General features: G+C 44.3%; 1 protein-coding gene across 1 annotated transcript in view; it reads right to left on the minus strand.

Moving 5' to 3' along the window:
* Nucleotides 1-16,396, minus strand: part of CFAP299 (cilia and flagella associated protein 299) — a 221,984-nt gene extending 205,588 nt beyond the window's left edge. Inside the window, exons 1-2 of the mRNA XM_074865121.1 lie at nucleotides 16,301-16,396; nucleotides 14,343-14,470 (exon numbers count right to left, since the gene is read on the minus strand). Of these exons, the coding sequence (XP_074721222.1) occupies nucleotides 14,343-14,470; nucleotides 16,301-16,396 (224 nt within the window). The remainder of the gene's footprint in view (nucleotides 1-14,342; nucleotides 14,471-16,300) is intronic.
* Between the last annotated feature and the right edge of the window lie 1,103 nt (nucleotides 16,397-17,499).

The raw sequence follows: 17,499 nt of genomic DNA on the forward strand, positions 1-17,499 counted from the left end.
ACTTGACTACATGGCATAAAATGAGCTTGCTACACTGTGAATATACATGTATAATCTATATTAACTAACATTGGCATAACAATACTCCTGCTGGTTAAAAGTAATTATTTCATTATTAATACCAGTGTGTCAATTATTAGCTCCCAGACCACTGGGAAAGACAGCCAGCACTACATGTGGTCTCTTCATATTGTAGTTTTTGGGACTCAAAACTAGATTTCAGGTCTTTGGGGAAAAATTAAAAAAAGAAGGGGGGGGGGGGGGGGGAGATAAAAAAAAAATTTAAAAAAATAGAAAAAAAATAGAAAAAAAAATAAGAGAAAGGGGAAAAGAAAAAAAAGGGGGGAGCTACTCCAGCTAGCTAGTCACTGACTAGTTCCCTCAGGCAATCATTTCCAACTCAGTTGTTCAAATCACAGCAGAAGATGAGCAACATTAGAGAATTGCAAGTAGTATGTAAAATTCACATGACTTCTCATGGACGGCAGACAGCATTTAGTGATACATACACAGACTGACATATTTCTCAACAAGTAGAATCTTAAATGAAAATAGATGGCTTTTCCCAACACTGAAAAATGAGATGCACAAACAGGCTTTCATGGAAGTTAGTCACAAGAAGACTATCTCGCCCTGACTTTTTTATAGGACCTTCCTTAGTCATTACATGTAGCTCATGAGATTATTTAGCACTTCCAATGAAATACCATCAAGACCTAAAAGAGAGAAGGAAAAATGTTTGAAGATACATACATACAACAGAATTCAGCACATGAAAACACTGAGCTCAGAACAGACTTCTTGCTAGTGTCCCTGATTCCACATCACAGTGGAAAGCATACGGAAATTCAGGTGTGACTGGTAAGTAACAGGGATGCAAGAGAGCATACACATTTGCACATGAATCAGGGGGGAACAAAGCAGCGTGTGTCAGAATGATGCTGCACATAAAGCCATCCAGCAACAAGCGTGGAGTCAAGCCATGTGTCCAATCACACCAACTCGGCTCCCAAACTCCTCACAAAACCCAGCATCCTTTCAAAGCTAACCTCTGGTATCTCCATCGTCTTGTTTGTACCTTCTCACACTGACGTGTAAATAAGTTCCCATACAGTCCTTATCTTGTTCAGGGTTCCCAAAGTGCTGTCAATCTTGTCACTAAACAGCCAAAGCATTAAGAAGCTCCTGGAGTTTATGGACTTCCAGACCTCAGAACATCATTATCTAAGCTACAGCCAAAAGCTGTTCAGCTCATTTCCTGTAATCAAACATATTCCCCAAGGAAGTACTCATACAGAATTTAGGGCATCCTGATAATTCCTTAGCAATCCTAGATACTGGCCAAGTACTAGAGTTGTGACCTAAAGAGATGCAGAAATCACCAGGCCTGCGAGTTTACAGATTAGAGGCAGGAAGATACAACAGCATCTAAGTTCAATTACTTCTCGTATACTGCTCTGCACTGAGAAGTATCAACTAAAAATGAAAACCAACAAACACACACACACATTGTTTGTATTAAAAATTCTCTTAATCTCATCAGGTGATTATTTAACAGATGAGTGCTATCTGTAAAAGCTACCTCTAGGAAGATGCTTAGCAAAAAGCCTGAAGAAGAATGCCTCTTGCTCCATAGTTAATAAACCTCTCTCACCAAATATCAAAAAGAAAAAATGAAATATAAAGAGACATGTCCTCTAGGTTAAGTAGTGCTAGAAGTTTCAGGCTAACAAGTACTCCCTCAGGGTTTGACAACCTATACAAACAGAAGTAAAGCATGTGACAAGTGCTTTTAGAAATTGTACTATTTTAAAGCCAGGATTGAGTGGACATAGCAATAAGGGTGACAAAAAGCAAGCATTTACAGTCAAGTGCCACATCTCAGAGAAGCAGGCAAAGGTCTCTAGCTACGAGTCAGATCGGTACAGACTCAAGTAAAGAATTTGTGAACAAACACATGAATACGATCTATTTGAAAAAAACCAACACAGCTTCTGTGAGGGGAATCCTGCCTTACAAACTCCAGAGTCCTCTGAAGCAGCGACAAGCATATGCATAAAGATGATCTGGTTGACACAGTCTACTTGGATTTTTGAAAGCTCATCAGTGAAGGCTTCTAAGGAAACAAACTAGCAGTGGAGTACAATGAAAAGCACTTTCTAGGATAAATGTTGCAAAAATTGGTAATTTACTTCTACCCTCTATTTTCTATCTTTTAAACAAAGGGACAACTGTAGACTGCTGGCTGGAGGTGTGCTGTTAAACCTAGGGAAAAGGGAAAGAGCAATTAGGAGAGAGAGCTTGATGATGATCGGAAATTATTCAGTGTAAGGATGAGTCCAACACCCTAACAACAAGGTATAGAACGATCTCATGAAACTTTGTGACTGGATAATAAAAGGCCAAAGGACAATCAGTGTTGAAGAATACTAACAGATGTCTATGGTTAAAAAAAAAATTTTCTACCTTCACAGATGAAATTATAAGCTTCAAACTGACTATCATCCTTCAGGAGAGAGATCTCTACATTATGATACACAGTCTGGGCTGTTGCAACTACTTCCAAGTCAGTCCCATTTGTTTGTTTTAATTATTTTGATACAAGTTTTAGATTGTTATTTCAAAGCCAACCTAAACCAAAGAACTCACTGGCCACTGCATACCACATCTTTAAGAGTCCAAAGAATGTGCAACTCAGCTATTTACAAATTTATTATCCTGATGTAACATGGGCATTCATGCCTCATTGCTTTCCAGTCACTAAACTGAATTGTAACTCAAAAAAATATACAATTTTAGCCTGCAAATACCATAACTAAAAAAATATTCTGAACAGAGATGAAATAAGCTAAAATTGTTTTGGAATTTCAGTTTTCTTGCTAGAAGAGAACCATAGCATTAATGCTACAGGCAGCTTCCTATCTATATTTAGAAAAAAAAGGTAGCAGGGAACGTGGCTTTTCTATAGCAATCTTTTGTGACGTGATTCAAAGAAAAATTTAAAGTGTTTGGAAATGACGGATTTACTCCCTAAACCCCAAAGACTTAAACGCCTCAATTACCTTCTGTCTTCATTGAAAAGGGCACATTGACATCCCGGGCTTTTAACACAACCCGAGACAAAAACTATCTTCAAACACAATCCTTGCCTGGATTCAAAGAGAAGAACAGTAGTGACAAGACAATTGAAAACAACATGACTCAGCAGAATTCAGCCGGGGCATGGGAACCTGTGAGGAGGAAGAATCCAGCTGTAACAAACACCCTGCTGCTGAGCCCTCTCCCTCTACTCGGAAGTCAACAGCTGTTACCTCTGTCCAGCATGAAACGATACTTGTGCTAGCACTCAAACAGCAGCAAGTGCCCTGCAAGAGTATTACAGAGAATCTCTGTACAGCACAATTTAAAAAGCAAGCAAAAATCTAACCACTGAAGCACTACAGGAAAATTCTCCTCACACAGTTCTGTGTGGAAAACCACACAAAACTTAAGATCACGAGGTCTCCTAAATCACCTACCACCAGCTCTTGTCTATTACAGTTCAATGGTTGCACACCCATACTCTAGCTGCTCTGCACTAGTTTGCTTTTATTCCAAACAGCTTTATTGGCAAGTTTTGGGTTTCTTTCTTAAACTGTTCATTATAGTACCCTTGTTCTTTTACTAAGTTTAAAGGTATGAATGCACAAGCTGGTGCCAAATCTGATGCTTGCTTAAGAGAAGCTTACACACAGCTAAATCTTGGATATGCAATTATTAGACTTTGCCTTTTAGAAACTAACATACTGAATTCTGTGACAATTCAAGTACTTCAGATGGAGTGTAAATAATGATACTATGTAAAAATAGGGTGTATTTGTGGAGCACCAAGCTCCTACAGAGACTAATACAAATAGTCTCCATTTTAATGTTACTGTATAATTTGGTACACATATCTTCTACACACGAGCCAGTCCAAGCTGACAGCTCATGCTGTTCCCACCAATTTCAGAATCCCCTACAGGGGTGTAAGCTAGAGAAAAATTTGGCCTTGTTAGCACGCCACTCACACACATACAGAATGTCTTAGAGCAGAATCAGATTCCAGAAGAGAAACTAGACAAACACGTTGCAGATGTTCCTAAAGCATGCATAGCTGCATTAAGGGATGTTTCCTATGTCTGGAAGACACATGAAAATATGATGAAATTCCTCTTCCAATAGGCAGCACTAACCAACAGGCTGAGTCCTCAGGTGAGGAAGCACTGTTGGGCCCAAGTGCTCCATCTGTTCAGTAGGAACTGAGTAACTCTGGCTACTATAACTTTACAAGGATGTGCTCCAAGTGTGTGCCAGCTCCCATACAAGAAGAATGCAAACATATCATCAAGCTTCATGCATCAAAACCTCTCAACATGAAATGCTGAGGTTCCTGCTATCTTTAAGCAGATTTGCACTCCAAAGAAATTCGGGGTTTGTACAGCCAAGACAGCCATTGAAACATTTAAGCAAGTAGCTTTGGCAGATCTTTAGCGTCTGTACGTGTATTTGTAAAAGCTGCTTCCTTACCACAGAGCTCCTGACAAGACCTTTTTCACAACGTGCCATTCACTGTGTTGGAGGAGGCCAGGCAGAAAATTCTGTCTAGTCCTTAGTGTGGGCCTGTGGTTCTCACTTTACTTTGGTGCAGAGAAATATTTCAGCTCAGAACTACTGTTTTGCAGAAGATGGCAATCCTTGATGTACTTCAGAGGAGGAAAGCTGCTTTGTTTGTCACTTAATATAGAACACCCGAAATTCAGCACTTTGAAGATGTGTGTTCACATGGCCCATTAGTGCGAAGAAGCTGGAAGAAGGTGCAGACATTAGAGCATCCGTGCCTTAGGCAAAGTTATACCAAAAGGAAATAGATAACAAATTATTTTTTAAATCATTTCTCTTTTCTAGGTATTTACCTCATCTTAGCCAGAGTTTGTACTTTTTTAATATCTATCTTGTCCAGAAGAAATCTGAACCAGCAGATTATGAACTGCAGGCATCCACAGGCAAATCCATTTCCCGGACTCCGGTTTCATTTGCTTGAAGATTACTAGCAAAATAACAAACCATCTCTCCAGAAAGGAAATACTTTTCAGCACCTAATTAAACACATTTCATTTGTTTATTCCAAATATTTACCCTAAACTATTCACAATTTATAAAGAAAAAAAAAGTAAAAAAGATGAGGACCAATTTATTCTTAAGAAGAGAACATTGATTATTGCAACACACTTCCAGGTGAAAAAACATTTCTGCTAGTGTAACAAATTCACTGCCTAGAGTAGAAAGCTACCCAAACACACCTGGACCTCTTCAAAACACATTTAATATTCTGTCAAGAACATTAAGGACGTAACACTTGGAATTACCAAAAACTGCTCAGGTTTGTATGCTACTTGGGGGACGACTTTCACGCACAGTGAATTGAATGGTCCCCAGATATAAATACATATCACTCAAAAGATCTATTAGGTATTTGTTCAGCTACTTAGCTTTTTCAGAAGCCTACGTCATAGCCTGTAAAGTTAAGGCTGCAAATCCTTACTTATTCTTTCCACATCACACTTTGATTTGCTGGAAAGCATGTACATGCGCTTATTGATGTAACATGTCCGTCAGAAAACATGCAACCCATCAACTTGCTCCTCAGCATACCACTTAAAATAAATTTAAAAAAAAAAAAAAAAAACAAAAACAAAAAACCACAAAATAAAGAGTTTATTGCAGTTCCATCTTAAAATTCTGCCCAGTGATGGACACAAAGATGGAGGAATCTTGTTCTTAGTTTTCCCAGTTCTGGATTAGACAATTTAAAACAGACAACATATTGTCCTTGCCTGCAGCCATCGAGGCTTCTCTCCTTCCTTCAGCCTTGCCGCCTGACTTCTGAAGGACCAAAGGCTCTAAAAGCAACCCAAAACTTTCAGTATTTACATACCCGGTATTAGTATGTACACCTTAAAGTTCTATCTTCAGCCAGATATATCAGTGTAGATGTTTTTGTTTCCCTGTCAGGTTTAGGAAATTTCATTTATGTTTCTCAAGGCATCCAAGTTTATATATGGTATACAACCAGAAGTCTGTTGAGGGAAACAAAAATTCATCATTTGCTTGCTCATGATGACCCAAACGTCTCCCCTAGGCCCATTCTCAAGAAAGGAAGTCATTGCTTTATCTGTTCAAGAGGCTTTTGCTGAAGACACCACTTGGCACCAATTTCCTCTGATGTTAGACACACAAGGGGAAGCAGAAAGAAACTGGTCACTAAAGTGATCTCTACAGTCTCACATTGCCTTCTATGTCTTTTTCATTTGAGTATGTAGCCATCATAATTTTGCGGAAAGCCCAGAAAGAACAACTGGAGTGAATATAAATGTCTGCTTATGTCTGTGGAATCCCTAAGATTACAGATGCCTACCCTATCCCACTCAACTTGAGGCTAATTAAACCAAAACAAGGACAGTCAATAAAGTGTCAGCAATTATTTCTTTCCTTACCAGAACATATAAGAAAAGAAAAAATTGGCATTATCGTTACATGACCATTTACAAGTTCAGAGTTGCTATTTGCACAAAAGGAAAGACTGGAGGTAGGTGAAAGAAGATTTATTTTCCTAAGGAGAGGCTGAGTTGCTAAGAGTGTGGAAAAACACTAACCAAGAGACAGATGTAGGCGGCAAGACATAACAGGGAATGCAGAGAAGGTTTAAGTATCAGAAGCCAGAGTCCAGGATTATCAGCACCCAGTGTTGACGCTACCAACTAGTACAATTCTAAAACTTAACGCAGTAAATCATCTCCTAGCATTTTCTGCAAAATACTGCTTTGTGGGCAAGAAGCAATTCTCAAGCCCACTCCTTTCTATGGCTGGATCTCAGGAGCTTCAAATCATGACAGAAGCAAGAACAACTACCAGATCTCTCTATCACCAGCAAATGACTGCCAAAGAGTCAGTCTTCCAACAAGAGTGGGAGTTACATTTGTCTTCTTCCTTCATTAGTCTGAGAAAACGCCACTTCACACTGAATTGTTGAGAAAAACATGCTGCTATTTTAACAGTAGAACGAGCAATAAAAATTCAGAGAAGGGAAAAAGCTGGTCTCAATCCTGCTATTAGGTTTAGGGTCAGGAATGGGTCATCCTCCCCTTTCCACTAAGGTACTGGTTTAAAAGACTCCAAGGGAGGGTGTGGAGAAGGAGAAGAGTAACACAGAGTACAGGAAGATGTCCAAAAAAGCTATTTTGATGGGCCAGAAGGGCCACCATGAAGCTGTTCCAGTTTGCTCTGTTTATCCAATCTTGAATTATCAAGACATGTGCAAGCTTCAAAAAATTCAGCTCAGTGAAGCCTTCCAACATTGATATCAATCTAAATGTTATCTATACATTATGGGCTTATAAAAAAGGGGAAGAAAAGAAAAGCTCTAAGATACTCCTGCCATGGATTTTCTTGCACATTCTCCAATTCTTACTCATTCTGCTTGAGCCAAAAAGCAGACTGTCAGCCACATGACTCAATCTGTTCAGCCTCTAGTCCCAGCAAGTGCTAAGAGCACAGAGGCACGTTGATATGAAGTATAATTAACCATACTTTTTCCATAATGTCACAGAAAAAAAAAAAAAATAATTCTATCGGAGCTTAGTAATAGCTCTGGGATAGATTTGGCAGGGGACAAAACCAGGAGTGGCTATACTGCATCCGCAGGGACTTGACTCTTCAAAGGCCCAGAGGAAGTTAGCTGGTTAATTCTCTGGAAACTGGGCACCCAGCTGCCTTCAGTGCCTTTCAGCATTGCAGCCTAGAAATGAGTAGGTTCACTCCATATTTTTCATGCTACCTAAAAAGCCACAAGTGTTTAAAACAGCTATCCCTTGATCTAACCTTGGCTGTAAGACACTGGCCCACCCAGAAAACTGAGAGCATCACACACTCCTCACATCCTTCTACTGAAGCAACTTGATGCACGTGTAGTACAGACTGTACCTTTCCCCCTTCTCTCCTTGGTGAAGGTATAGTCCATGCCAAAGTCAAAACTAATTTATGAGCTAAAATGGGAAAGGCAGGGACTAAAATCATGCCACTTTCCTCCAAGATCCTTAGGTGTATTAAGAGAAGGTCACTTCCTACACTTTGTCAAGAATAAACAGCTTCATACCTTCCCACATCCTCCCTCTAAAAGACCATCCATGTAATACTCAGCCAAACTTGATTCATACAGAGAAAATACTCTCAAATAAATTTCAACCCACAGGTTGAAAACTGCTGAGAGTCTTCCCTGGAGTCACAGCAGAGTCCATGAGGCCTGCACTGGGTACAGAGCCACTCTAGCATAAGAACCAGAGAGAAGATTTGAAGGAAGAATCAAACTACAGATTCACATCCTAGATACTGAATGAAGGTCTGCTTTTGATGGATTTCTTTTTTCTTCCTGTACACAAAAAAAGCCTTCAGACTGTATGTACACACATGTGAAAACCCCAAACCAAAGATTTTGTTTTGAAGATGTTGCACTTAACATTATAGACTTATAATTACTTTGGGATTTGGCACTTCCTGCATCTCCAATCACTGAAATGCATTAAAAGAATTAGGCTACCATGAAGTGCAGTGTCCTGAAGTTTAATTCTTTCCATTATACTTCAGTGGGATCACTTGCAATACAGAAATCCAAAGCAATACTTAAAAAAAAAAAAAAAAAAAAAAGGCAACATTCTCTTCCTCACTTTTAATGTTTCGTTTTAGTGGCCTGCTTAAGAGCACATTAAAGAAAGAAAGGACAGCCAGCAACCTGCTATTACGTACCAAAATACCTGTTCTCCATATGGTTTGTAAAAGCAATACATTTTAACTAGACCTGATGGCTTTTCTAAGAGAAACATTTGTACACACAAAAACAGGTCCACTTTTTATAAACAGAGGTGTTTGAGCCCACACCTCCAGGGTAAAGGATCAGAGGAGGAGTAGCACAAGAAGATCAGGTGCCAAAGAGACACAGGTTCAAGTTAACTGCGTTTGGCAGGCCGGTCACAGAACATTTGAAAGCAAATTGCTCGCAACTGTCTCAAGCCTGGAGTCTGCAGAAATGAAAGGAGCTCCCCCTTCTGCTTCATTTTCCACTTTTCTGATAAAGGGGCAGTCTGTAAGGTACCTCCTGAATCACATAACGCAAAAGATAATAGAGAAGATGGTAACATCTGACAATGGCTTACACATGTTCCAAGGCTTCATTCCCTGCTATGACTGATGAAACTTAAATCCAAGTTTTCTACTACCCAGGAGCAAAGTCCAGCTTTGCCATTTGCTGTTCCACTCCCACCTGCTTCTGCACAGGAGAAATATTTCTGGGTTCCTGTCCCTGCTCCAATGGTCAGTGCTGGTGTCTCAAGCCACAGAAAAGCAGAGCGGGGAGTGATGCTGTACACCCTGCCCTTCTCAGGCACACATCCTGACTGATCAGCTAACTAGTCACCCTCATGCTCCTCCTAGGCCAAAAAAAAATTTACACATGAAATGGCCCAATTTCAGATGACAAAGATCCAGCACCCCTTTCCAGAGCAGTTTGTAGCTGGACATTATTCTTGCATTTCCCGGGACACAGCTGTAAATATTCCTGCATAAAGGTACGCAGCATTTCTACCACCTGCCCACGTGATACAGCCCTGATACTCTGAATGGAAGTAGCAGCCTTTCCTCCAGAGGAAAGCCTTAATAAGGACGGTCCCAGTTCTTTTGTTTGGGTTTGTTTTTTTTTCCCTTATCATAGTCTACTCATACCGCTAAGCAGTCAGACAAGAACGCAAGGACCGTGAATCTTAAGTAGAGGGAGGCCTCTCCTGGTTACATCAGGTAAGGCACCAACACTCAGCAGAGAGAGATACAAGATCCCTATCCTAAACATCCTCCCCATTTCAGCCACTGCTCCTTCGACTGCAGGCTTTAGCAACTCCCTGCACAGGGGCAGAGACAACTCATAGCTACAGAAACCATGCCAATGACCGGGGCAGTACCAGACACCTGTTCAACATCAACGTCAGTAGAGCAGGAGTTGAAATAGAAGTGATTTACAGTTGTATTGGTGTGGCTTAGCACTAAATCTTGTGGGTAAGGAACACTCCTGTGCCATTCAGAAGCCACTTGAAATTCATGTGAAAGTTCCCTGGTGAGCAGAGGCCACAGTAATCCCACACTAAAACACAGGTATAGGTGCTGTAGAGATGTCAGCCAGTCCACGCAGCCCGGATCCAGGCTTTGAAATACAAAAGCAGTTACAAACTGCTGCTGCCTCAGATTGTTCAGTCAGAAGAGGAGCTTAAAGCATCATAAGGCAATACTGTATTTCTAGTTGAGACAACTAAGTTGTTTCCTGTCCTGATAACAACCAAAGTTTTATTTATTCTGTGCACACTCATCTGAAAAAACACAGCTCTTCTTAAACATCAATTCTAATGCAAGTTTTAGGACTTTTGAGGAACATGAGATTTTTCCACCTCTGTCACTCTGGACAACAGAAAGAATAAACAATCTTGCACTCATCTAGAGATGACCTAATTAAAAAAAAATAATAAAAAAAATTATTTCCAATTTGCTTCTGTTAAATAAAATAACAAACAACCCTGGCCTCAAGCCCCTTCATTTCAGATCCCAAAGAAACACACATACATCCTTGTCACAAAAAACTGATGGCATGTTGTACTTCTATCTGGCTCTCAAAGTCTGCAGTTCACTGTTTTTTACTATCCTGTTTCTTTGTTCTAATCAAAAAAAGCCCAAACCCAACTCTCTCATGGTGTCCCTTTTCTACGTAAAAACATGAAGTATTTTAAAGGAACTAGTAGTACTTCCATTTACTTTCCCCTATCAAATTTCAGTTGACTTTAGATGTGATGCTAAGACCAGAAAACTTAGAAAACTAAGACCAGTCTTACTAGACTGCTTCACAAAGAGTCCCAAAGAGGAAATAAATGTACAGCCTCCAGCCCACCCAAATGCATTCTCTGCAACATGTACTCAACTTATTTTTACCATTTGTAAAGGAAGTCCTACCAATCCTAACAAGTACATGCCTTAACTGATAATGCTATTTAACAAACCAAGGCACATTCAGAAGACAGAGGTAAGGATTCAGAGGAAAACCACACTCCTGTTCTAGACATCTGAGGGAAAGTATGGGCCCTTCTGATCAGAAGAAGCTTTGCAATATGGTGTAACACATACCTACTCTGAAGCTAATTTTTCAATTATTAGTCCAGATGAGCCTTCCTACACATGAAGAAAACTTAGTTCTTGAGCAAACCCTGACCATTACATTTAAGCAACAACTACAGAAACAGAGAAGCAGCCTAAGAGTGACCACCTTCTTTGTGCTCACCTTTACTACTGCTCTAAATAATCTACTGAATTCTGTCTTGATCCTTTGTTGCTACTCCACAGGAACTATGCTTGCAAGTATTTTGTTGCAGCTAAGAGGACACTTCCCAGTTATTAATCTTTGTGTAAGGCTTTACATTTCCAATAAACTACAAGTTTCTGCAATTGTTCTGTGATACAGTTGCAGCAGTAAAAGGTTGCCAACTAATACAGCCTGTGTTTCTGACCACTGACAGACAAACCCTAAAAACAGAATGGGAATTATGGAAGCCTACAGCAAACACAGCAGCTATGCATAACACCCAGTGGCACACCAGGGAGATGAAATGCAGCAGAGGCAATATGTATTATGGCTGTTGGCTTATTTGAGCACTTTTTAGCAACTGGAGCTTGAAGCTGTTGTCGTACAACGCCAATGGTGTACACCATTCCTTACAGCTTAGTAAGGCACACAGGAAGCACTCTGGCTGTGGGAACCCCATTGCTATGAATATCAGCCAGTTGCAGATATTTCCAAAACCATTAAACACAAGTTTGTTTTCCGAAGAGAACACAAAGAGTCACTTACCAGCTAACTCCTCTGTGTTTTCATCCAAATAACCCCTCACTCTATGAAAGTCCTGAGTCATATATCCCATCTTTGACTTAAGATTCACATTTGTTTTTCTTTGATGGAGGAGATTATCATGGATGGGAAATAGACCTGTCAATCCTTTTGTATGGGACAGCAATGTCAAGGCAGTAGATGGGGGATGGAGAGAGCATCAAAGCAGAAATCCTGAAGGCACCTGCCTAAGGAGTTTGTTATCATATGCAAAAATAATCTGGGCAGTCAGAATGAACAGTGACAGTTTCTGAGACCTGTGCAGCCAAGTCCAACCCAAGGAAATTTTTCTCTGCTCAGAGAAAACCACAGATACATTTTCGCAAGCAGACAATTCAGAAGCCCTGACATCAGCAACTCCTGGCGCAGATGTTTGGACAATCTGCTCAACCAAACGCAATTAAAATAGGACACTTAACCCTGTGCGTCAGCCCTGATAACTCCACCTACAAACTAATGGGAAACTAAACAAAGAATAAACAAACAACAGGACAGAATACCCACTCAAGACAGCAAGGAGAGAGACAACTGCACTGAGAGCTCTGGCTTTAGTTCATTTTCACTCATCTCTGCACACAGAATCACTAAAAGAGTAATTAATAACAATCAGCGGTTTAGAAACATACTTTACAAGAACAATACAAGGCCAACGAGTCAGCCATTTGGGTTGAGTTCTTACTCTCTCGATGTCATCAGCACTGCCACCATCAGCTTCATGTGGCTGCAAAGTATATCTGAGAATGAGCCACAGAATGTTACAAGTCTAAACATGTATGAAAAAAATCAATCCTTTTCACCTTTAGCCAAATAATTAAGCCTTTGGTTTTGCGAGATTAATTTCTCCATATAGTGACATGAACAGTTATTTATTTAAATAAAAACACAGTCATCTTATGCCTGGAATATAAGTTTAATAAGGCATTGTACATCAAGTATGGCAATAGCTTAACTACACAGCACACGTTCTCAGCCTACAAATGCTAGGAAAGGCATTTGATACATGCTGTTAAATTATTAAATGATTATTTCACTATATCACAAAAAGGGAAAATCACCACAGGAGAATAAGACTGCTCAGTGGCTCTACTATTCACCAACCACACTGACAAAATAAGTGTTGTGTTAATAATAATGTTATTTAGCTTCTTGTAGCAAGGTACCAAAGAAAAAGTCCACTGTATATGGGGTTTGTTCATTTATTTTTCTCAAGAAGCAAAGAAAAGAAAAAACCAGAAAAGTAAACAGCTCAATGTTTTAAGATTTGCAGGCTGGTTTAAACGAAGTGGAGAAGGTGAAAAATAAAAAGGTAGGGGGAACCAGCCACAAGATACGATAAAGCTTTATTGCCAAGCCCTGAATTCGCAGTGCAGTATGAGTTTTCATGGAAAGCGCATGCTGTAGCTATACTCGCTGTAACAAGTATGAGACTGCAGAAGTCAAAACAAAACAAAACAGAAGCCTAAAAATAAATTGCATATGCACTGCCTGAACCTCCTTTGTCAGAGACTTTTGGAGAGTAGATCGGCTCTTCCCTCAAAGGCTTTTGGAAATGAAAGTAAAACAGCCCACATAAAAGAGCAGACACTTTGTAACAATAACCAAAGACCCTCATCCAGTCTGAGCCATTTAAATCTCTTCCTAAGTGCTAGTTCTGGTAGACATTTGCATGATTTACTTCAGCTACCCTGTGTAAGGAGAGCACTCCCACAGCAATCCCAGCCTCCCTGACACAGGGAAACACTCACAAGGAACCAAGACGGGCCTACTCACTGCTGTTGACAGGAAAGGAACTCTAGACTATGTAACTCAATAAACTTGGTCCTCAAAGCCTAACAACCGATCAGCAATGAAAGGGTATTTTCCCTTCTCATATGCCACCCCTGTTCCATCAGTATGTACCCTGTCTTGTAACCATCAATCCCAGAAGTCTGAAGTGCTAGAAAACACACACTTCTCGGCTACAACTTTGAAAGGATGATCCAGGTATTCGAGTGCATTATTTTGTAACCAAGTAGCAGTATTTAGGTGTCTCAAACACATCTACCACCTAAGAAACATCATTGCCTCATTTCCCATACACTGGTATTTGAGCATAGGGGAAGTGTGACAAGAACGAACAGCACACACATACACACCCCCAAGTCACAAAGCAGCCCCGACAGCCAGGACTCAGCTTTTGGGGTTGGGTAGCTGATGTTACAGCACCTGTTTTATGGGGGAAAGCAAATCAGCGGAGGCTGCAAGGTCGTGGTGCAGACACCGTCCGCGTTCCAGAAAGCTGCAGGGCAGGTGCCTAGCGAGGTGCGCCCGAGGGCGCGAAAGGCCCCGGGCAGGCAGGCAGGCAGGCACTTACTTCTGGGGGACCGCCGCCGTCAGCCCCGCGGCCCCCGCCGCCGCCCGGGCCTCGAACTCCTCCCGCTGCAGCACGTCCCTGGAGCCGCAGAAGCCCAGCTCCACCAGCTGCCGCCCCACCGCCTCGCTCTGTGGGAAGGAGAAGACGGGCAGGGAGCTCGGTTAGCGCCGGGACACGGTGGACGCGCCCCCCGGCCCCCCGCGACTCCCGCCGTCCCCGGGCACCAGTAGCCGCCGCGGGCGGAGGGCGCCACCTGGCGGCGCGGCGGGCGGGCGCGGCCGCCCCGGCGGGGTGGGGGGCGCCCCTTCGCCCCCGGAGCGCCCCGGGCCGGGCTCGGCCGCTCTCCCGCCGCGACACACCGCCGCTCCCAGCCGCGGCTACCCGCCTCTCCGCAGGGGCCAGCGCAGGTGCTCCCGGCTGCGGTGGCAGCGGGACCCGGCGGGGCTCAGCGACCGGAGAAGGGAGTTCGGGAAAGGGGAGGCGGTCTGCCTAACTACACCGGCCTGACACCGGCTGGGCGGGGCAGCCGGGAGCTGCAGACACCGGCGGGCCCTGTCCTGCTCCGGTCTAACAAAACTCACAAGTAACGGCGATGAGGAAGGAGCTCCGAGTGCCGCCTCACCGGAGGGGCCGGGGTACTCGGGGTGGTTCGTGCCACCACAGCCTCGGGCATCCCCAGGCAGCAGCAAACAAATCTCATCAGCTGAAGCCCTGCAGTTTCTTGCCCACCTTCTTCTGCCTGTACCACACCTAGGCCCCAGGAAAGGGCATACGCACCTCTCTTTATACCTTCAGTTGGGAACCAGTTCCCGAGTTTAAACTAACATCCCCACAGCAGAGTAACACGGACAAGCCGAGCTCTGGGGTAAAAGGCAGCAGAGCTGGGGGTGAGGTATTTCCTCCAGCCTAAGCCGCGGTACCTGATAAGCCCTGACAGAGAAAGCACCCTAGGAAACACCCCCTGCTGCTTCCACCCCTGCCAGGTGCCCAGGCCAGCTCTTCCCAGGCTGCCAGACCCGGTCCCGATTTCTTAAAGCCAAACAGAGATAGGTAGCTGCTTTCTGAGAACAACTCTGTAAGCAGGGGCAAGCATTTTCCATACCACCTGCCTCCTAAGTAGGAGACAGAAAACTTTTGCAACTTTCCCCAAAGTATTTTCCACCAAGCAAGGTACAATATCATTTTTAGAGGTCAAAAGTTCAGCAGTCAGCCACATCCTTTGGAATGATTCAGCCTAAAAATTGGGCTTCATAAGCACCGGACCCGTGCAAGATCTTGTTCCCAGTTTTGGTTAAGAACCAAGCCAGCACTAGCTGGAAGCTGCCTTCGCACATCAAAGCCAGCCCCACTGTCTTCATCTCATCTTATACCTAGACAGATGAGGTGTTTGTTACCACATTTTGTTTCTTGGGGTGGGTATTTACAGCAAACACCACAAAACACATGGCTGCTCACATGAAAGGCTTTCTGGTTCAGACCTGCACTTGTGCGCACGCTACTGTTCCCCACTTCTCAGGCCAACCGAGACGCAAACACTGGTGATGTGACCCTTCCCCTGTTTTGCAGCCATCCCGCTGCTGACTGACTTCACCCCAGCCCAGGGGGGTTCATCTGTACACAAGACCTGTGCCACCTCCTTCCTGTGGGGAAAGTTTGCACGGGGAGAAGCAGGAGAGTTTATTCCCTGAGGATGGGGGTTTTACTAACGAGACCCTTGTGCCTCATGGACACCAAAAGCTTCCCAAGCTAACAACGTGCCCGACTCCCCTCGGGAGCCAAGTATTGCCCTGTCACCGCGGCTGGCACCTGCCGGAGCACAGGCCCGAGGCCCGCAGAGGGAGCTCCCCCCACCGCGGGCGCACCGGGGCGGGGTGGGGCGGCCTAACCCCGCCAGCCCTCACCGAGGGAGGCCAGGGCCGGGCGCGGCTCCCCGGGGCAGTGTCCCGCCTCCCACTGACCTCCAGGTACCGCAGGTCCCGCGCCGTCACCTGCGACTCCAGGTACTCCTCGTAGCTGCGGAACGGCAGCAGCGGGGGCGGGGCGGCCGCCGCCATCCCGCCCGCCCACGTCTGTGGCAACGGCGAAGCGGCGGTGCGAGCGGCACGTGCCGGCCCGCCCCCGCCCAATCAGCGCGCGCGGGGCCCGAGGGCTCGCGGCGGCGGCGGGGCCGCGGGGAGCGGGGCGGGGGACGGGGGACACCCCAACGCCCCCCCGGGTCAGGGCAGTGCGCGGCAGCCCCGTGCCTCCGAGAGCGGGAGCTGCCTGGTTCTTGGCTTTTGGGGTTTTTTGGTTGCTTTGGGGATTATTTGGGGCGGGGCGGGGCGGGGCGGGGCGGGGGGGGGGGGCGTGCTGCTCGTGCAAAAGCAAACCTCGGTGGGAAACTTACCCTGCACCCCCATTTTCCACCCGCCCCGTTATTGCAACCACCTGCAGCGTCTGCTGACCACATCCGCAGGCGCAGCACGCTGTGCCTCATACGCTGATTTTTTAAGACGTTTAGTTGCCTGATTTTTGGCCGCTGTCCCAATGCAGGGTTTTTTGGCCATCCCACTTAGAAGTGGAAAGGGAGCTGTAACGGAGCTCTGTGGGGAGGCAGTGGCCAGCAAGGCACGTCGGCAGCCCCCCACCCGACAGCTCCTGCGCCCACATCAGTGGGCTCTGCTGAAGGGCCCTGAGCTGCCACATGCTGCAATCCAGGACTGTAGGACCTAAGCAAACATTTCTGGGGATTTGGAAAATGATGGACCTCTGCAGGGATGTCTGTGGATGTTAAAAACAAGAGGTGATGGGGAGAGGGGGAATGTGGGAGCTTTTTTTCATTTCAGAATTTTAATAAATGCACCCAACAACACAGAGCTGGGGCATGGCTGGCAGCTCAGTGCACTCCACTGTGCTCCCTGCAGCCCCTTTCTCAGCTCCACATGGATTTGCACCTCCTTTGAAGGTGGCAGTTGTGTGGAAAGGAATTTGGGAATCCCCTTCGTTTGTTCAGTTTCCAGCTTTTTCTCCCCAGCACCACAGAGGTAAGTCAGAGATAGTAGAATAGAAAGAAAAAACCCACAAACTAGAAAATGACGCACCATGACAACCCCCAGCTTCTCAAAATATGTGGGATTTAAGCCAATGTTTTCCCCATCAGGTGATAAATTCAGTTTGG

This window comes from Strix uralensis, chromosome 4 (assembly GCF_047716275.1).
Source record: "Strix uralensis isolate ZFMK-TIS-50842 chromosome 4, bStrUra1, whole genome shotgun sequence".
NCBI lineage: Eukaryota > Metazoa > Chordata > Aves > Strigiformes > Strigidae > Strix > Strix uralensis.